Source organism: Xiphophorus couchianus, chromosome 14 (assembly GCF_001444195.1).
Source record: "Xiphophorus couchianus chromosome 14, X_couchianus-1.0, whole genome shotgun sequence".
In the NCBI taxonomy this organism is placed as follows: Eukaryota; Metazoa; Chordata; class Actinopteri; order Cyprinodontiformes; family Poeciliidae; genus Xiphophorus; species Xiphophorus couchianus.
The window spans coordinates 20,743,188-20,764,148 of NC_040241.1; the positions used below are offsets into that span (position 1 = coordinate 20,743,188).

General features: G+C 36.6%; 2 protein-coding genes and 1 long non-coding RNA gene across 12 annotated transcripts in view; 2 read left to right on the top strand and 1 right to left on the bottom strand.

The window, feature by feature from the left end:
* The window catches only part of LOC114157948 (uncharacterized threonine-rich GPI-anchored glycoprotein PJ4664.02-like), a 43,041-nt gene extending 27,466 nt beyond the window's left edge, over positions 1–15,575 (top strand). For 2 of the 9 annotated variants that reach the window (XM_028039216.1, XM_028039220.1), the window contains 2 exons: positions 6,865–6,941; positions 7,158–7,369. In XM_028039216.1, the coding sequence (XP_027895017.1) occupies positions 6,865–6,941; positions 7,158–7,256 (176 nt within the window). In that variant the 3' untranslated portion in view covers positions 7,257–7,369. Of the gene's footprint in view, positions 1–7; positions 166–350; positions 489–818; positions 955–1,156; positions 1,338–1,694; positions 1,837–2,861; positions 3,000–6,268; positions 6,328–6,416; positions 6,483–6,569; positions 6,627–6,714; positions 6,790–6,864; positions 6,942–7,157; positions 7,370–11,697; positions 11,876–13,134; positions 13,277–13,523; positions 13,668–14,423; positions 14,483–14,649; positions 14,727–14,869 lie in introns of those variants that run through there. The other 7 variants (XM_028039215.1, XM_028039219.1, XM_028039212.1 and 4 more) reach the window with 6 other exon arrangements.
* LOC114157954 (uncharacterized) lies at positions 3,976–4,610 on the bottom strand. Its single transcript, XR_003598298.1, has 3 exons — positions 4,414–4,610; positions 4,149–4,337; positions 3,976–4,067 (listed from the first exon to the last, which is right to left on the bottom strand). It is a non-coding gene; the product is annotated as an uncharacterized LOC114157954 (long non-coding RNA).
* A 500-nt stretch (positions 15,576–16,075) lies between the features above and the next one.
* On the top strand, positions 16,076–20,653 carry LOC114157953 (uncharacterized). Of its 2 annotated transcripts, XM_028039230.1 has the most exons (11): positions 16,076–16,206; positions 16,291–16,457; positions 16,595–16,732; positions 17,159–17,294; positions 17,807–17,984; positions 18,270–18,411; positions 18,551–18,688; positions 19,578–19,636; positions 19,723–19,761; positions 19,837–19,913; positions 20,192–20,653. In XM_028039230.1, the coding sequence occupies exons 1-11, from the start codon at positions 16,096–16,098 to the stop codon at positions 20,276–20,278; spliced, it is 1,272 nt and encodes a 423-aa protein (XP_027895031.1). In that variant the 5' UTR covers positions 16,076–16,095; the 3' UTR covers positions 20,279–20,653. The 2 variants fall into 2 exon arrangements, with proteins under 2 accessions (XP_027895031.1, XP_027895032.1); XM_028039231.1 differs by lacking the exon at positions 19,723–19,761.
* Positions 20,654–20,961: the final 308 nt, after the last annotated feature.

Genomic DNA, 20,961 nt, shown 5'->3' on the forward strand with positions numbered 1-20,961 from the left:
TTTACAGGTTGTGCGTCGCTACAAGATTGGCTACAGCTCATGTGAGGAGACTCAGTCATGGTTGTGTCCTTGCTGTCCTACGATTGATGAAAGCAGAGGTGAATGGTGTCTGAGAGATTATACTTGGAAGTGGACAGATCCAATTTTTATCTACCACTATAATAGGTGACTGAATTTCAACATCATACAAATTTTGTAAAACTTTCGGTTGTTGCCAAGAAGTGATTAAATCTAAAATTCGTACTGAATTTCAGTTATTTTTAAACATTTAAATTTCCTGCCAGTTTTCTGGTCTGCTGTTCTGTAACTCTGAGTAACATCAGAAATCTTCCCAATATCTTCTATTAAAGTTGGGATACTGGAACCTGGATAAACAACAGAAACCGTGTTTTAACTGGGAGATTTGAGATACAATATGACCTGAGAAAACGATCCGACATCAACAGACCAAATTCCTCCCCACAGACCGGCATCATCCCTGTTGTGAGGTAATTCAGGCAGTTTTTAAAACATCTTAATAACCATTCTGAAACCTTTGGCGCCTTTGATTTAGCATAAACTATAGTTTAATATTATGTCCATTTTTCTTTTTAAGCCTAGCCATAAAGCTTTAATAATTAGAAATGGCTTCCAAATAACATCCAGTGCTGTGAATTGATTTTATCTGTAACAGAGACTAAAGAGATACATGGAGCAAAAAAAAAAATAATGGAAGAAAATCAGTCAAGATACTGAAGATTCATCATGTAAATAAAATAATTAGAGCAGATTGTTTGTTCTCAGGTGACTTTGTGATGTTTGTTCTCTGTTTCTCTCAGAGTTCCCTCAAACTGTCAGAGGAATATCAACTTGTTGACCTTTGACCCTGATGGAGATAATGTTAGATGCAGATATGCAACCTCTTCTTCAGAATGCTACACCTGCACACCTCCGTCTGTCCTCAGTCTCTCATCAGTGAGTAATAAATGTTGGTGTCAGGTTACAGGAATACAATAGAAAATGTTTACAGGTAATAAAAACAGAATTTAATCATCATTTAAATGACTATAAATGACTTATGATGAAAAATTACGCTGAAACTTTTTAAATAAAAATAAATATTGTTGGTATGAACAAATATAACATTGTTAATCTTTCTTTTTCTGTCCTCTTCCAGTCTTGTTCTCTATCATTCAGTCCAACCAGCAGCAACGTTGAAGGTTTGTATGCAGTTCAGCTGGTGATGCAGGATTTTCCCAGACGGACCGTCACTCTGACTTATTACGATGGTTCAACATATTCACTGAGCAGCATCAGCTACCACTTCAGCGAAATCCCTGTCCAGTTTGCTTTCAAAGGTGTGATTTCATGTTTCAGTCAGGCTGTCTTACTGCCAAAGAGCAACGCTGGTGTCAATAAATTTAATATCCAGTAACTATTTTTTAAAACAAATCAATAACTAATTTCTAAATACAGAAATTAGTTATTGATTCTCTCAGAGTTCCTTCAAACTCTGAGAGAGTTTGGAGAAGTCTTTAATATGTGATCTTGTTGTGAACGCAGCAAGATCACATATTATAAAAATGACTAATGAACCAACTTGTAACTTTACTGAATTTATCTTTTAAATTAACTTTCCCATTCTTTGACTAGACAAATCAATTTTAATGTGTTTCTTTAGTTCATCTGAATTATTTTTCCCTGCGTTGCTCCAGTGGATCCTGCAGCTCCGTCCTGCACAGCAGGTGAATATCTGCCCAGGTTTCTGCCTCCGACTCCTGAACATGGAGCTCAGTTCTTCATAAACGTTAATGAGACGATAGAAATCAACATCACAGCAGAGGCGACTCAGTCTGTGTGAGTAGAAAATAAATATTGTTTCTAATCAGAGGTAAGCTTCAAGCTGAAGTGAGATCTTTGCTGTTGTGATAGAAATCAGATTTGCAGCAACATAAAAACCTGAATGGATAATCTAGATCAGGAGTCACCAACACGGTGCCCTCGGACACCTGGTCGCCCGCAGAGCGAGTTCTAGAAATAACACCATGGAGCCAAAACAAATTATTTAATTAAATGTTTTTACATCGAAGTAATAACGTTTGTTTATATGAAGAATTTAAATAAAATTAAATTATAAAACATTTAAAATAAATTGTTTCATGTATAAAGTAATTTGTAAAAAATAAACCAGAACCACACACATAGTAAAACACTCAGGTGGGATCCAAACGACTGCTCTTAGAACTGAGGGATGGTCAAACTATGCTCATTCATTATTAGCTTACAGAAAAAATGCCAAGCTGCTAAATAAGCAAAAGTAACCTGACCAATAACCTTTGGGCTTTGGCGTGCCCTTTGACTCCCACAGACTCACACAGATGTGCACAAGATGTTTTGACACAAAAAATGTTTTTTTCTCCACAATTTTATTAATAGTAAAGAGGGTTAGATAATAAAAAATACAATAACTATTTTTTTCTGTTTTTTACTTAAAGTAAAATCTCAAGGTACGTATAGCCGTAAAGCTACTGTCTGATCACATAATACTGATTAACCATATCTGCCATGGTAGATCGTTATTGATAACTATTGTGAGTAGTCTTTAACATTAATATGATCAGGCAGAATGTAATCATATATATGTAAATGTATTATTGTTATAAAAGTTGATCCAAGAAATTTTATGTCTGTATCAAACAAGTAGCCGTTTGTGTTACTCTTTACCCATGAAGTAGCTCCCAGTCTCAAAAAGGTTGGTGACCTCTGACCTAGACGAACTTGAGTTTGGCTGTTGGAGCATTTTTAATATAATATTTAAGTTTGTTTTCAGGGCATTTTGCACATATAACCAAACAGACTGATGTGTTTCCTGTGTGTTAAAGGATCACTGAGCTCCTGTTCAGCGGACCGATCAACATGGTCAAGAATTCATCTGGTTCAGGAAATTTCACCCTGACATGGACGCCGTCTGCTATTGATGATAAAGAAAGCCACCCCATCTGTTTTGTTGTCCAGGCAAGGTCAGTATCTGATCTGATCAGAAGTGTCAAAAACGTTCACATTTCTGACTTAGGAAGTACAAACACTTGTGTGAAAAAACACTGACAATAATAATTTCTTTACTTTAGTAAAAATTAAAAAGTTCAGGTTCTGAAAGGTACTTAAGTACAAAAAAAAATAAAATTTGCTCCTTCAATGATACAAAATGACTTTCAGAAAATCGCTTTCTGAAAGTCTGAAGTTGCTGGCTGGAGGTTGCTGAGGCAATAATCCATAAGAGCTCCAAAAATTGACTTTCCCAAGAAAAATAAAATTCAACCAAACTCTTCGAAGAGGCTCTGATGCCGGGAGGCGATGTAAGAAATCCTCTGCATTAATACACCCTGAAACTGAAGATTTTGACTTGTTTACTTGAAACTTCGGCATAACTGAATTTTACTACAAAATCACTGCTAGGAAAAAAATTGGCAGATTCGCAAAACTAATTAGCTGGAAGTCATGACCTTGTTTAGCAGTTCCACAGCAAATGTGGTGAAATCATAGCTGAGGAAATGTTTTAACAAGTAGAAAAAATTAACAGACTGAAAAATAAAACCCAAAATAAATATAAAGATATCTACGCAGCACCGGGAGAAAATGAATTGTAATTTTTTGCACTACTAGAAACTCATAGTACTATTTGCTTAAGGGTTAAAAAAGTGCATTTTCCATATCATATAAAATAAAATATATTTTTTCTATAGCACATTTCAGAAACAAGGCATTTCAAAATGCTTTACATCATAAAAACACAAACATCACAAAGTCATAAAACAAGGTCAACAACTGAAACATTGCATTTAGTCAATTGCCATCGTTAAATGTTTAATTGATTATGTTTCAAAATGAACTCTAATCAGGTGGGTTTTAGTCTAGATTTAAAGGAACTCAGTGTTTCTGTCATGTTTGGTTCCAGTTTATGAACCCACATGCATGAACACAATCAGGAGACGCGTGTGCAAAACAATAATGAAGTTTATTGACAAGAGGGAATAGGGTTGGGGAGAAAACACGGAGCAGGAGTCTGGGAGGGGCAACCAGTTCAGCCACTGTCAACGAGGAGAAGCTGTTAGAATATACGAATCCAGGAAGGTGGATGAATATATATGTTGATGAAGGGAAAGGCTTACTAGGAGCGGATGGATGTTTCCTTTGGAGCAACAACGGACCCAGGGGCGGCGTGGAGAGGCAACGAACCGTTGGAGGGCGGACAGGTAAGTCAGACTGAGCGGAGGAGCGAACTGACGGCTGGTCGGAGTCCGGGACAAACGACCCACAGAACTCTCCTCTCGGAAAACTCCGGAGGAATCCAGGTAAACCTGATAACAGGAAAAAACACAGGAGGCGATTATCTCAGGAAATGCTCAGAGGGCCAACTCAGGAACGATTTGTTACCAAGGTAAACAAACACTCAGGCAAGGAAGTGTCGCTCGCCGCTTCTTAAATACTCCCAGCCTCAGTCAGACAATGCGCCACAGGTGTGTCCCCGGGTTCGACCCCACGCCTCTCCAGGGGCTCTGCTCCTAGGCGGCATCTGGTGGAGGAAGTGGGAAGCAGCAGGCTTCCACAAAAAACAAAACAAAACACCGATCCTGACAGTTTCAGCTGTTTTGCAGTTTTCTTCAAGTTTCTTACCGATTTCCGGTGCATAGAAGCTGAATGCTGCTTCTAACTGTTTGGTTCTGGTTCTAATGCAGAGAAGACCAGAACCAGACGACCTTAGAGGTTCTGGAAGGTTGCTATGACAACAGCAGATCTTTAATGTATTGTGGTGCTAAGTCGTTCAGTGATTTATAAACTAACAGTATTTTAAAGTCTACTCTCTACAGGGAGGCAGTTTTTAGAATTTGGTGATGTGCTCTAACTTCCTGGTTTTAGTCAGAACTCCAGCAGCAGTGTTCTGCTGCTGGAGGTTTGATTTCGTTAGGCAGACTTGAGAAGATGCTGTTGCAGTAATCGGATTGTCGCCTCAGTTTCCTGTTCTTAGCTGACAGGAGTGGCACCCAGTGTGGTCTTCTGCTGCTGTAGCCCATCCACCTCAAGGTTCGACATGTTGTGCGGTCAGAGATTCTCTTCTGGAGACCTCGGTTGTAACAAATGGTTATTTGTTACTGCCCAGCTCGGATGGCCGCAACAAAAAATAGGGAGGACACGGCAACCAGAAACATTTTTAGCCCTTCAGAGGCATTTATTAAAAAGAAAACGATTGTCTAGGGGAGCAGTGGGTGGCAGCCCAAGACGTGACAATCCAGCGCTCCCTCAGCCTGGTCCTTCAACAGTCATGGACCCGGTTGGCCCCCACAGGTCTCAGCTCCCCTCAAGGTGTCAAGTGATCTGCTGGCGCCGCCTTCGAGTCCGGATCTCGTCTGTGCTCGGTTCTTGCGTCGGCCAGCCTCACACGAGTGGAACGGCGCTCCTTATATACCATCCAGGTGGCCACTTAATCAAAAGCACCTCCCACAATCGAGGACCTTAATTGACAAACAGTTTAGCCGCCACATAGCACACACACACACAGGACCGCACAGCAGGGGCCGTCACAGAGATGCTGTTGCAATTCTGTCAGCTCGAATCAGTCTGGCCATTCTCCTTTGACCTCTGGCATCAACAACGTATATGCGCCCACAGAGCTGCCGCTCACTGGATATTTTCTCTTTTTTTTCTGAAATACTCAGACTAACATCCATGCCACGTTAAAAGTCAGTTAAATCACCTTTTTTCCCCGCTCTGATGCTCGGTTTTAACTGCAGCAGATTGTTTTGGCCATGTCTACATGCCTAAATGCATTGAGTTGCTGCCTTGTGATTGGCTAATTCAACATTTGCGTTAATGAACCTTTGGACAGGTGTATGTAATCAAGTGGCGGTGAGTAGAAGTCGGTATAAACATTATCACTGCCCATCTCAAGCTCAAATAAATATCCTGCGCTGTGTGACTCAAAGTGAAAGATAGTCCAAGTTCTGGGTCTGGAGTAAAAATCTCTCACTGAGGATTTTAGGTTTTTATGATGAATTTAAAAGCATTGATGAATTTGAAGTCTGCAGATGAAATTGTGTAACTGACTTCTGTTGTGCATAAATAAATATAAAAATGAAAGCTTTTCCTGTTGCTGTAGAAAGATAAACACAAAAAGATGTACAATAGCTGTATGTTATCTGACCTGGCCCTTTAAGGTTATTTCAAATATTATTTGATGCTCATTTCAAAAAGAGTTTAATATGAAAACCTATGTGCTAAATTATCTCCCCAGTGCCTCCAGTTCTATCTACCAGTCTGAGCTGGGATGTGTCATTGTGACGGTTGGAAATGGTGAGTCAATCTTTCATTTTGTTTTTTGATTTGATCTGACCTTTTATTTCCTGAACTTCCTGCTTCTGCTGTTGATATCTCTGCACCAGATGTGACTTCTACACCTGTTGCTGCAACAACCGTCCCTTTGACAACCACTAGTCCTGTCAACACATGTAAGTAGGACGATGAACCAATTCTGTATTTTTCATCTTGACGAAAAATGATTTATTATTAGTTTTTATGTCCTGAATTCATTTTAGCAACAGCTTTGAATGCAACAACCGTCCCTTTGACAACCACTAGTCCTGTCAACACATGTAAGTAGGACGATGAACCAATTCATTATTTGTTTTTCTTTGATTTATTTTTGCTACTTTTCCTGAACTCATGTTTCTGTTATCTTAGCAACAACTTTGAATTTAACGACTGTTGTTGCAACGACTGTTCTTCGGACATCTACAAGTCCTCCTCCTAAAACATGTAAGTAGGATGAAAACAGGAGTGAAAGTAACAGGAAGTTGTTCTTTATACCATGTTGATCTCTTGTTCTTCCAGCTCGTCTTACGGTTCTGAAGCTGAAGATCTCGACTACGCTGTCACTGAAAGACAATAAAGATAAAATAGAGAAAGCGGTCAGTGATGTTCTGGACTTTAACACAAACCATCATAACCTGAGTTTAATCCAAACCCATTTCACTCAAATGTCAAATCAAACCCAAAGTGATCACCTGCAGTGATGCAGTTAAATTCTGCTGTTTTTGTTTTTAATGTTAATCAGATTCTGTTCAGTATATTTTATAATTCACCACTGACTGTATCTCACATTCATCTCATGTTTTCTTCTGCAGATTAAAGATGAACTGATCAGACGAGGGCTGCCTCCAGACATAAAGGTCCGCCTGCTGAGCGACGGTTCAGTGCAAGTTAAAGAAACGGCCGCCCCCTAGTGGCTAAAAATGAGAATGAATCTGATCCATGCAGTAAATTAAAACTGGGTTTTACTTCTTGTACATTTAAATGAATCTCTATCACTTTGAGTAATTGAATAAAACCAAAGCAATATACTTGTATTAATATTGTTTTAATGCTAAATCAGAGAAGCTAAAGAGGTTATAGATGTGATTTTGACAATTAACTTGAAATGATGTAAAATGTGTAACTGCACTGATGTGTTGGATGTTGTGTTGGATGCTGTGTTGGATGCTGTGTTGGATGTTGTGTTGGAGGCCCCGTGGCTGTGGAACAGTTAACCCTTGCAGCTCCGTTTTGCTGACTCTGTGGAGGCTTTTAAAAAACAACTAAAAACATTTTTATTTTCCCAGGCCGTTATTTCTTGATTTTAATGTGGTTCCTATGTTGGTTTTATGCTTTATATGATTTCTGTTGTACAGCGCTTCGTGAGTTTATGTCTGTGAAAAGCGCTTTATAAATAAACATGACTTACTTTACTAATAGTCTGTTTCATTTTAAGTGCCTGATGAGCCTTTCTACCAGTTTTCACTCTGGGATGTTTGCTGCTGTTTTGCCTATGAAAACATTTTAAAATATCAACTCTTCCCCTGCTGGCTGCGTCGTTTACTGCACCTCTTATATGAACTAAGTGCCATATTATATTTAGTAATACTGTGAGTCCACTGTTTCATTCAGGTTGTTTTATTTTGTTTATTTATGTCAGGGATTGAGGCTCCTGTGGTGGTGGTGTCCAAGTGTGTTTATTTTGTCGGAGCACCTTTCTTTGTTTGCTGTGTTTTCATCGTATCCATGGTGATCCCTTTCCCTCACGACGTCCCCCAGTGGTAAACCTCGTTCTCTGTTGAGATTTAAATATTTTACTTCAACCAACAATTTTGTTGAAACACATTCACTGTGTCTTAACCTTTCTGTTTTAGCATATTGCCAATTGGTAAGTGCTTTTAAATACTGAACTTCAATAAATTTTATAGAGCTTTTTGAATCTTGTCTCTTTCTTCCAGCAGAAATTACGTGTGTCCTTATTACAGTTCAATTTTCCTGGATTATTATTCCAGGTGGCGTTGCTGGTTTATTTCACTCATGGTAACTTTAACATCCCCTATTTGTTTTCACGACCTTAAAGAAAATCCACCCCAGGCTGTGACATGTAGCTCAGTATGAGCGAAAGGCCAGCACTATGCTAATTAGCTATTTGCAAGGCAAACAATGAGAGCCACCACAATGCTCAACATTTGCGTCAATAATTTAAATAAACACAAAGTTGGTGTGCACAAAATTTGTTCTCATCACGTAATTAATCATCAATGCACATTTTAATTTACTGTTACATGCAGACATTGACAGGCAAACATGTAAGAAACAAGTTTTTAGTGATTTTATCTTCTTTCTAAGGTAATTCTGACCATCAATAAAAAATTATCTCTGTCACTTGATCCAAATCTCTGCAGCAAAACTGAAACAAACAGAAGAGCTCATATTTTCCTGTTTTCCTGTCTTTGCACTGGTTCATTTTAAAATCCTGACTAACTTTTAACTTTTAATCATGTTTTAATATTTACATTTTAAAGGACGTGATGGTTTTTCTTTGTATTTTCTGTGAAATAAATTATCTGAATTACATTTGCTTATTTACTTACCAACAGCTGCTGAGCAAACATGCTGATAAACTGATTGAAAATGAAAGATGAATCTATCTTTATTAAATATATTTTTGTATAGCTGATGATGGATGACTTTCCTAAAGAGAACATCATTCTCACTGACGGTTCTGGTTCAACACACTTATGTAGCTCCAGAAAAGCCATGAGCAAAAACTCTCTCCAGTTTCTTTTCAAAGATGTGATTAAATGTTTCAGTTAGCTTATTTTAACTCACATTAGTGTCATTTTTTATTTGGTGTTCCTTATTTAACTGTCAATATTAAACAAAAACTAAAGATTATTGAAGGACCTTTGACCTTTAAATGTCTGAATACAGACATGCAACAAAACAAAAACCTGCCTCTTATAAGAACAGCTGAGATATGCAACTGTGTAACTTTACTGAATTCATTTTTTGAAAAAGCCGCAGAGTTGTTTGTGCAGCAAATAAACCATATTTCATCAACACATTTCTCCTAATCTGTTGCTTCTTGTTTTGATCCAGTGGATCCTGCAGCTCCATCCTGCACAGACAGTAAAAATCTGAAATAGTTCATGGCAACAATCTGAAATTTGATCTGTAGTGTTGTGATAAAATAACACATTAAGTCCAACCTATAAAACATTATAAACCCCAGCAGGGATAATCTAGGCAGAATTTGACAGCCTTTAGCTCAGACTGTGTTGGGTTTATTCCAATTTGACTACCAGTATACTAATTAGTTATTTGCCTAGCAAACAATGAGAGCTACCACAATGCTCAACATTTGCATCAATAATTTAAATAAACACAAAGTTGGTGTGCACAAAGTTAGTTCACATCACATAATTAATCATCAATGCACATTATAACTTAGATACTATTAGATACAGACATTGACATCCAAACAGGTAAGATATGCAGGTTTTAGTGCTTTTATCTTCTTTCTAAGGTAAATCTGACATTCATCAATAAAAAAATTATCTGTCACTCGATCTAAATCTCTGCAGCAAAACTCTAAAGAGGAACAAACAGAAGAGCTCTCATAGTTTCCTGTTTTCATTTCTTTCAATTGGATCATTTTAAATTTGACTACCTTTACAGGAGAGTGAGCTATAAGGGCAAAAATTACAAACAAAAGAAAATTATAAAATTAACCAAGACTTACAACTTGAAAGTAAATAAACCAAATGACAAAAGTTTACCTTCCTAAATAAAATAAAAAGGAGAAAACTAAATAAATAGGAGCTCACTCCTACAAACTCGTTTAAATATTTGTAAAGCATCACTTTGTCGTCTTTGGTCTTCAGATGTTTGCATAATCAAAGCTTCTTACGACAGCAGCTGTCACAAAGGCTACCTGATGATCTGATCTTTGTTTAGCAGAATCGATTCATTCATCATGTTTTTCTCTGTGCTGCTGCTGCTGATGATGGTCAGCTGGACAGAAGCTGGTTATACTGGTGCTGTTCTTTCCCACACCACTAAAGATGTACAAGGAAACAGATTTACAGTAAGTCCAGACTTCTTGAAGTTTATTTCATTTTCTTATTTTAAAAGAATCGTATTTTGTCCAACACCTCTTCACTTTAAATCTGCAGGTTGTGCGTCGCTTTAAGTTGAGCTTCACCTCATGTGGAGAGATTGAGTCATGGTGGTGCTGCACTAAGAAGATTGATGAAAGCAGCGGTGAATGGTGTCTGAAAGAGTACACTGACAAGATCACTAGTTGGAGTTTCGAATATTACTGGAACTGGTAACTGAATCTCAACATCATACAAAAATATCTAACATTTTTCAGTTGTTGCCAAGAAGTAACTAAATCTAAAATTCCTACTGAATTAACTCTCTTGTCAGTTTTCTGGTTTTCTGTTCTGTAAAGTTTTCTGTGTTTTAGAAACTCTGAGTAACATCAGAAATCTTCCCAATATCTTCTATTAAAGGTGGGATAGTAGAACCTGGATAAACAACAGAAACAGTGTTTCAGCTTTGCGATTTAAGACGACATATGAGCTGAGAAAACGATCCGACATCAACAGACCGAATTCATCACCACAGACAGCGATCCTCCCTCTTATGAGGTAATTCAGGCAGTTTTTATGTTATGTTAATAAATACCTGGAACCTTTAGATGTATTTTGTTGAGCATAAACTGTAGGTTTAGTTTGTTGGTATTTTGTCCTTTTTTTTTCTTTTTTAAGGCTAACCATAAAACTTTAATAATTAGAAAAAGTTTCCAAATAATATCCAAATGCTGTGAATTGATTTTATCTTTAAAAGAGACCAAAGAGATAAATGGAGCAAAATAAACTAAAACATACTGGAATAAAAACACTGAAATACAAATCAGTCAAGATACTGAAGATTCATCATGTAAATAAAATAATTAGAGCAGATTGTTTGTTCTCAGGTGACTTTGTGATGTTTGTTCTCTGTTTTTCTCAGAGTTCCCTCAAACTGTCAGAGGAATATCAACTTGTTGACCTTTGACCCTGATGGGGATAATGTTAAATGCAGACATGGATCCAATCCCAGTATCTATGAATGCTACACCTGCACAGCACCGTCTGTCCTCAGTCTCTCATCAGTGAGTAATAAATGTTGGTGTCAGGTTACAGGAAGGCATAATGTTCAAAGGTAATTAAGGAAAATTTACTGATTATTTAACTAACTATAAATAACTAATGAAGAAACATTACTCTGGAACTTTGTTGGTATGAACCAAAACAACATAAATCCAGAACAGAGAACATTAAATATAACATTGTTAATCTTTCTCTTTCTGTCCTCTTCCAGTCTTGTTCTCTATCATTCAGTCCAACCAACAGCAGTGATGAAGGTTCATATGCAGTTCAGCTGGTGATGGAGGATTTTCCCAGTCAGACCATCAATATGACTCGTTATGATGGTGTAACGTTTTCATGGAGCCCCAGCAGCTTCATGAGCCAAATCTCTGTCCAGTTTGTTTTCAAAGGTTTGATTTATTGTTTCAATCAGCTTGTTTTACCTCACAAAGAGAAACACTGGTGCAAATACGTTTAAGATTCAATAACCAGTGGCGTTATTGGACCTGTGTACTGGATACACAGGTTGACCTGAACCTGTGTGTGGTTCAGGTCAACCTTGTCCCTGCAGGACAATGCAAAAACTATGCACCACACCAAGCAACATGCCTCCAATAATATGAAAATAATAAAAAAAAACACCAAGTAAAGCAAGAATGCAGATCAAGCAATATATTAATGTATATTTTGCGCACATAATTGAACAGACAGCAATTAAGCAAAACTTTTCCCCTGTTAATCTCAACATTAATCCAAACTGCTCAAATAGCACGTGAACAATTAAAAGAAAAAATATAAAGTAAAGCTTGTATGAGAATGTAACAGAAAAGTAACCCTCGCCCACTACTTGTTAATAAAATCCACAGGTTGTTGTGCTCAGCGCTAGCTGTTAGCCACTCGCAGCGCTCATAGATACAGTCTTTAACATGCCTTACAAAGTTCTTACTGGTCTGTGTTAGTGAATCCAGGTAAGGTATGGATTTTCCATTTTTAGTTATTTCTATTTTATCCGTAAGAGAGCTTCTTGAAAAAGGCGAGTTTGCAAATAAGTCAACGGAGGTGAAGCGGATGCCATTTTGTAATTACCAAGTTAGCTACAGTGAGGGAGATGCAGGGGAAGCTCTGCACCTTCAGCTTGGCCTGTGGACCTTGCATGTTGACCAGGCCTGTTGCACAGCATCTTTGAAGAAGGGGTAGCTGAAGCTGAGGTGGAGCTGCTCACCAGATGCGTTTAAGGCACGTTAAAGTAGGAAATTAAAGTGAAACCTCAATAATAACAATAAGCAGCTCGTTTGTAGAGTAAAAATTAAATGATAGATAAAATTAAATATGATTAAAACATTTTACACTTTTTCTTTTCAAATTCCTAAAGCTAGCTGTCTTTTAGCCCTGACAGCCCACCACTGCCAATAAGTATTTGTTTGTTTTAAGTTGATCAATAACTAAAGATTATTACAGGACATCAGACTTTTACATTTCTCTGAAATTTCTCAGAAATCTAAAGCAACAAGATCATTTATCATAAAAACGGATCAGATGAACCAATTGTGTAACTTCACTGAATTTATCTTTTAAACTAACTGTCCACTTATCTGTCTAGACTCTAGACAAACCATTATTAATGTGTTTCTTTAGTTTATGTGAATTATTTTTCCCTGCGTTGCTCCAGTGGATCCTGCAGCTCCGTCCTGCACAGCAGGTGAATATCTGCCCAGGTTTCTGCCTCCAACTCCTGAACATGGAGCTCAGTTCTTCATAAACGTTAATGAGACGATAGAAATCAACATCAGAGCAGAGGCGACTCAGTCTGTGTGAGTAGAAAATAAATATTGTTTCTAATCAGAGATAAGCTTCTAAATAATTCAAGGTGAAAATCTGAAATTTGATCTTTACTGTTGTGATGAAGATCAAATTTGCAGCAACATAAAAACCTGCATGGATGATGTAGACAAACTTGTGTTTTGCAATCAGAGAAGTTTGAAGACAATTTATAAGGCTGATTTCAGGGCATTTTGCACATATAACCAAACAGACTGATGTGATTCCTGTGTGTTAAAGGATCACTGAGCTCCTGTTCAGCGGACCGGTCAACATGATCAAGAATTCATCTGGTTCAGGAAATTTCACCCTGAGATGGACGCCGTCTGTCAGTCAAAATGATGATAATGAAAGCCATCCCATCTGTTTTGTTGTCCAGGCAAAGTTAGTATCTGATCTGAAAAGGTGTCAGAAGTCTTCACATTCTCCACATAAGACTCTTACAGATACTTATCTAGTAATAGTAACTCCTTTACTTAAATAAAAGTATAAAGTATGTGTTTTAAAATGCACTTACATACAAAAGTAAAAAAATAATTTTCATCTTCAGTGATAGAAAATGTCTTCCTGAAAATCCCTCTTGATTCTGGTGAAAGTTTCTGAAGCAGTGATCCATAAGATCTCCAAAAACAAACTCTACAGAAAAAAGGAAAACATAATCAGACATTTGAAGAGGTTCTGATGCTGGGAGGCGATGTAAGGAATCCTCTGCATTAATTCACTCTATAATTGAATATTTTGACTTGTTTACCTGCAACTTTGACATAACTGAATTGGACGACAAAATCAGTGTGTGGAAAAAAAAAGCGGATTCATAGAACTGATTAGTTGGAAGCCTTGTTTAGCAGTTCCACAGCAAATGTGGTGAAATCATCGCCAAAAAAATGTTAAACGCAATAGAGCAAAATTAACAGACAGAAAAATACAACCCATAACAAATATAAAAATATCTATGCAACACCAGGAGAGAATAAATTACATTTTTTGCAAGCCTAGACACTCAAAGTACACACAAAAATTATTTAATTACTGACAAAAGTAGATTTTGCATGTCTCCTTTATGGTTATTTGTAAAATATTTTAATGGCCATTTTAAAAGGAGTTTAATATTAAAGTTTTGGTGCTAAATTATCTCCCCAGTGTCTCCAGTTCTATCTACCAGTCTGAGCTTCGATGTGTCATTGTGACGGTTAGAAACTGTGAGTCATTTCTTTCTTTTACGTCTTTAATTTATTCTCATTTGTTATTTCCTGAACTCATGATGTTTCTGCTGCTGTTTTCCCAGTACCTTTCATAGCGACTCCTCCAGAAACATGTAAGTAGGATGAAGACAGGAGTGAAAGTAATTGATCTCTTGTTCTTCCAGCTCGTCTTACGGTTCTGAAGCTGAAGATCTTGACTACGCTGTCACTGAAAGACAACAAGGATGAAATCGAGAAAGCGGTCAGTGATGTTCTGGACTTTAACACAAACACATTTCACTCAAATGTCAAATTCTGTTTTTAATGTTAATCAGATTCTGTTCAGTATATTTTATAATTCACCACTGACTGTATCTCACATTCATCTCATGTTTTCTTCTGCAGATTAAAGATGAACTGATCAGACGAGGGCTGCATCCAGACATAAAGGTCCGCCTGCTGAGCCACGGTTCAGTGAAGGTTAATAACTAACCGCCCCCTAGTGGCTAACAATGAGAATGAATCTGATCCATGCAGTAAAATATGGCCGGGTTTATCTGTTTTAAATTCAGGAAATTTATGGTTGTCTTAGGTAATGGGACTAAACTTAGTCATAACATTAATCAGAAAAAGCAAAGTGAAATTTTATATCTGTTTGAAAATCTATATAAAATATGCATACTTCAAAAAGATAAATTATGATTGTTTATCAGTTACTAATAAGATAATGAACAGACAAAAATGTGAATAAAATCAATATTTATGGCAGTTATTTACTGAGGGTTTGGTATTTCTTTATTACCATCTTCCATGTGTAACATTTATACCTGTGAGGTTTTTATTGACCTTAATATCATGTCATTTTCTGCATGTATTGATAAATAATGAAGATGGATATTTGCTATCTATAATAGGGATGTTTTTGCATTAGTTGCTTTTCTCTGTGAAGCTTGGGAAAGAAAACAGCGACTTCTTTATCCTGGTTGAGTTGAAAATGTAATGGTATTTCTGTGGAGCTCGTGATTCGTATGCAGCCATTTTGCTTTGCATGTTTTGTATGTAGAGAGTCTATAAACCCATGTGGGCTGAGCACCAGTGGGGCATTAAATAAAATGGATTAATCATATTGAGATTCTTTGAAAGAAGTTGTATAAATAAATAAATGACTCAAAATGAACCACTAACCAGAGTGGAGTCTGAAAATGATTGTTTTATGTCAGATTTTCCATGATGCTGTTTTCATCTGATGAAACCAGAAGTGCCCACAGCTCTGCTATTCTTCTGTTTGCGAGCATCTTTAATTTGCCTAGACAAACTGACCAGGAGAGATAATATTTAACCCTGCAGAGCTGCAGGAGCATAAAAGACCTCAGGCTGAAATAATAGTAGAATTTGTTTTGGATGCCAAATGTGTCGCCTGCTTGGTGTAATGAAAGATTTATTACTTCTGCATTTTCTGGAGATCCTTTGTTTCTTATGTCTGATTGTTATTACCCAACCATCTGATGTTTGGAGGTCCATTATGTAGACGTGGACCATAAAATATATCTGTCATAACTGGAACAGTGACTGTATGAAGTCACCTGTCTCTGATGATCCGACATTCGTTTGGCCGAACCGATTCAGTCATCATGTTGCTCTCTGTGCTGCTGCTGTTGATGATAATCAGCCAGACAGAATCTGGTTATTATGGTGCTGTGCTTTCATACACCACTAAAGACGTACAAGGAGACAGATTTACAGTAAGTTGAGATTCTTTTATTCTTTCATTTTCCTTTTTTAAAAAGTTGAATTGTACCTAACAGCTGCACACTTTGGATCTGCAGGTTGTGGAACGTTTTAAGTTGAGCTTCAGCTCATGTGAGGAGACTGATTCATGGTCTTGTTCTGGCTGTACGAATGAGATCGATGAAATCAGAGTTGAATGGTGTCTGGGAGAGTTTACCGATACCAAGAAGTTGACAAGTGCGGATTTTGCCTCATACTGGACTGGGTGGCTGAATCTCAACATCATACAAAAATACACAAAGTTTTCAGTTGTTGCCAAGAAGAGACACATTTTTCTATCAGTTTTCTGGTCTGTTGTCCTGTAATGTTTTCTGTGAACCTTTCTAATATCTTCTCTGACAGGTGGGTTGTGGGAACCTGGATAGACAACAGAAACGACGCTTCAAATGTACAAGCTATGATGCTTCGTGAGCTGAGAAAACGATCCGACATCAACAGAACAAACTCATCACCTCAGACCAGCATCATCCCTGTTCTGAGGTAATTCAGTTTTTATATCATGCCAAAAAGTACCTGAAACCTTTAATGTCTTTTGTTGACACTAATGTTTGTCTTTTGCTCTGTGTTTTTAAACTTTAACATTTAAAAAATGTCCACATCTGAATGCATGGCTTTTTTTATAATATTCGTGATTTGACTCTTTCATTTAAAATTACTCACAGATAAGATCAAATCTTGAGGTTTTGTTATTAAAATTTGAAGCAGATTAAAATCAAACATCCTCAGCAAAGGTACCATTTGACCCTTAAACATAGAAACAATGTTTAGACAGAAGCTGAAGAACCAAACAAGGATGGAAAGAACAGAAAAATACAAGTCAAGATTCTGAAGATTCCCGATGCAAATAAAATAATTTGTTTGTTTTCAGGTGTGACTTCATGATGTTTGTGTTTCTGGTTCTCTCAGAGTCCCCTCAAACTGTCAGAGGAAAATTGACCTGTTGACCTTTGACCCTAATGGAGATCATGTTGGATGCAGATATGCAGTTGACATCCAGGAGTGCCACACCTGCACACCTCCACCTGTCCTCAGTCTCTCATCAGTGAGTAATAAATGTTGGTGTCGGGTTACAGGAAAACAAAATCTAGTTTTCAAAGGTTACTAAGCAGAATTTACTGATTCTGTAACTAACCATAAATGACTGAAATGAAACATTATTCCTCAATTTGTCGATTTATGTCAAACTCTTTGTTAGTTTTGTTTTCTTTTACAGAAAATGTTTGTCTAACAAGCGGGTCTCTAAAATGAACCCTGAACTGATTATGATATTATCTCCTCTTCTAGAGATTAGATTTTTTTATATATTGAAGGAATACTTATTTATTATACAACATCACAGTCCAAGATACACAGCAATTGTACACTGAGTGAGAAAGAGAAAAAAATACAAAAAGTACCGGTATAGTCAGTTAATGAATGAATATTAATGACTCATGCAGAATCTGCTAATTAATTGAAATGAAAACAAATATTATTAGAATGAACAAAAAACACAAATAAAACCCATAATGTGATGATGTTAAATCTTTGATTTCTCTCTCTGTCCTCTTCCAGTCTTGTTCTCTTTCATTCAGTCCAACCAGCAGCAGTGATGAAGGTTCATATGCAGTTCAGCTGGTGATGGAGGATTTTCCCAGTCAGACCATCATTATGACTTATTACGATGGTTCAACATGGTCGATAAGCCCCAGCAGTTCTATGAGCAGAATCCCTGTCCAGTTTGTTTTCAAAGGTTTGATTTCATACATCAATCAGCTTGTTTTACCTCACAAAGAGCAACAATAGAGTCAATCATTTTTCTAATTTGGTGTCCTTTCAGTATCTGTCAATTTTAAATTATAAATATCATTGAAAGACATCAGACTTTTACAATTCTAACAAAACAAAAATGCACCTGTGCTACTGAGTAACTTTACTGTGTTCATCATTTGAAAAGCTGCAGAGTTGTCTCTTAGACAAACCATTTTTAATAGGTTTCATTAGTTTATCTGAATTATTTTTCCCTGCATTGCTCCAGTGGATCCTGCAGCTCCGTCCTGCACAGCAGGTGAATATCTGCCCAGGTTTCTGCCTCCAACTCCTGAACATGGAGCTCAGTTCTTCATAAACGTTAATGAGACGATAGAAATCAACATCAGAGCAGAGGCGACTCAGTCTGTGTGAGTAGAAAATAAATATTGTTTCTAATCAGAAGTAAGTTTTCATGTTGAAAATATTTTGAATATAATTTTAAGGCTGGTCTGAGGGCATTTTGCACATATAACCAAACAGACTGATGTGTTTCCTGATGTGTTAAAGGATCACTGAGCTCCTGTTCAGCGGACCGATCAAGATGATCAAAAGTTCATCTGGTTCAGGATATTTCACCCTGAGATGGAGGCCGTCTGCCATTGATGATGAAGAAAGCCATCCCATCTGTTTTGTTGTCCAGGCAAAGTCAGTATCTGATCCGATGAATAATAAATAATTTCAAAATACACAAAAGAGAACAAACAAAACTTAATGTTTTCACACTGTTTACCCAAAATATAAAGGAGCTAAAAGCAGCAAATAATTATGTGTTCAAATTGGGAACTAAGATTTAAAGATAAACTGTTTCCTTACAGGGAAACAAATCCTGGTTTCAGATGTTTATAAATGTTAGCCATTTATCCACATTCATACTCAAGAGTCATTTGGGTCGTTAGCAAAGACCCAGTGGGTAAATGTGAATCAGAAATATGATGTATTCTCAAAATATCAAACGTTTTCTGCTACTTAATCTCAGTTTCACCAGTCAACACCAGATCATCTGCAAACAGAGACAGTAGAGAACCCAAAAATCTAACTCAAGTCAGAGTAGCACTACTTCAACATTTTTACTCCAGTGAAGATAAAACATCTTGAATTTTTGGTTAAAACATGTTTGTTTTTCATTCAGTGGGTAGAAAATGCAGAAATTTTACTCATGTAAGAGTAGAAATACTTCAAAATAAAATTACTCAAGTAAAAAGTACAGAATAGTTAAAATACTCCTAAAAGTAATTTTTTCCCCAAGTTACTCAAGTAAATGTAATTGACCAAACAAAAAAAGGTTATTTAACTCTAAACAGAAAAGTGGATCAATACAAAATTATTTCATTGCATTATTAAAACTTTCACAAATAACTTTTAATAGTTCATTTTGTAAACTGGTGCATCCTATGTTCAGAATATAAAATGTTAGACTGTTGTCCATATTCATACTGGGTCTGTCTGATAACAGTGACATAATTTATTGCACATGTGCACCTAATTAGTTATTTAGTAAGATATTAAGATTTCTTGTGCTAAATTATCTCCCCAGTGCCTCCAGTTCTATCTACCAGTCTGAGTTTCGATGTGTTATTGTGACGGTTGGAAACGGTGAGTCATTTCTTTCTTTTAAATCTTTAATCTATTTTTATTTGTTATTTTCCAAACTCATGATGTTTCTGCTGTTTTTATCCCAGTACCCTCCATGGAACCTACAAGTCCTCCTCCTAAAACATGTAAGTAGGATGAAAACAGGAGTGAAAGTAACAGGAAGTTGTTCTTTATACTATGTTGATCTCTTGTTCTTCCAGCTCGTCTTACGGTTCTGAAGCTGAAGATCTCGACTACGCTGTCACTGAAAGACAACAAGGATGAAATCGAGAAAGCGGTCAGTGATGTTCTGGACTTTGAGTTCAGCCCAAACTAATTTACCCAAAATGTCGAATCATAACCCAAAGTGATCACCTGCAGTGATGCAGTTAAATCCTGATGTTTTTAATGTTAATGAAATGAAACTTTATTTTGAACACGATAGTAGTATAAAATCACACACAAGAACAAGGAATGCAAAAGACATATTTTTGTACCTTAATCAGATTCTGTTCAGTATATTTTATAATTCACCACTGACTGTATCTCACATTCATCTCATGTTTTCTTCTGCAGATTAAAGATGAACTGATCAGACGAGGGCTGCCTCCAGACATAAAGGTCCGCCTGCTGAGCCACGGTTCAGTGAAGGTTAATAACTAACCGCCCCCTAGTGGCTAACAATGAGAATGAATCTGATCCATTCTGTACAATATTACTGATTTGATGTGTTTTAAATCTAGAGGCCTATGGTGGGAAAGTGGGACTAATTAGTTATTGCAATAAGCAGAAATAGTAGAGTGAATTTTTATTTCTGTGTGAAAATCTTTATAAAATGCAGATAATTTCTAGACTTGTTTATTAGTTATTAATAATAAGATAATGAACAGAAGAAAAAGTGAATAAAATCAATATTAATGTCACCTGAAGTATTTATTAAGGCAGATATTTACTGAGGGTTTGGTTTTTCTTTATTACCGTCTTCCATGTGTAACATTTATGGCTGTGGGGATTTTATTGACCTTAATATCATATAATTTTTTTACACTTATTGATAAATAGTGAAGATGTATTTTTATTATGTATAACAGGGATTTTTTTTTTTGCTTTAGTTTCTTTTATCTGTAAAGATTGTGAAAGAAAACAGCGACTTCTTTATCCTGGTTGATTTAACATGGTTTGATATTTAAAATATTCTTCAGTCTGTCATTTGGTCCCATTAAGTCAGAATGCTCTGATTCATATTATTTATGAAATTATATGATACCAATTAGTAGCATCAAGTCTTTTAAAAGACAGTTTTGGATAAAATTTTGGTGATGTAGCCAAACATATTTTGTGGCATT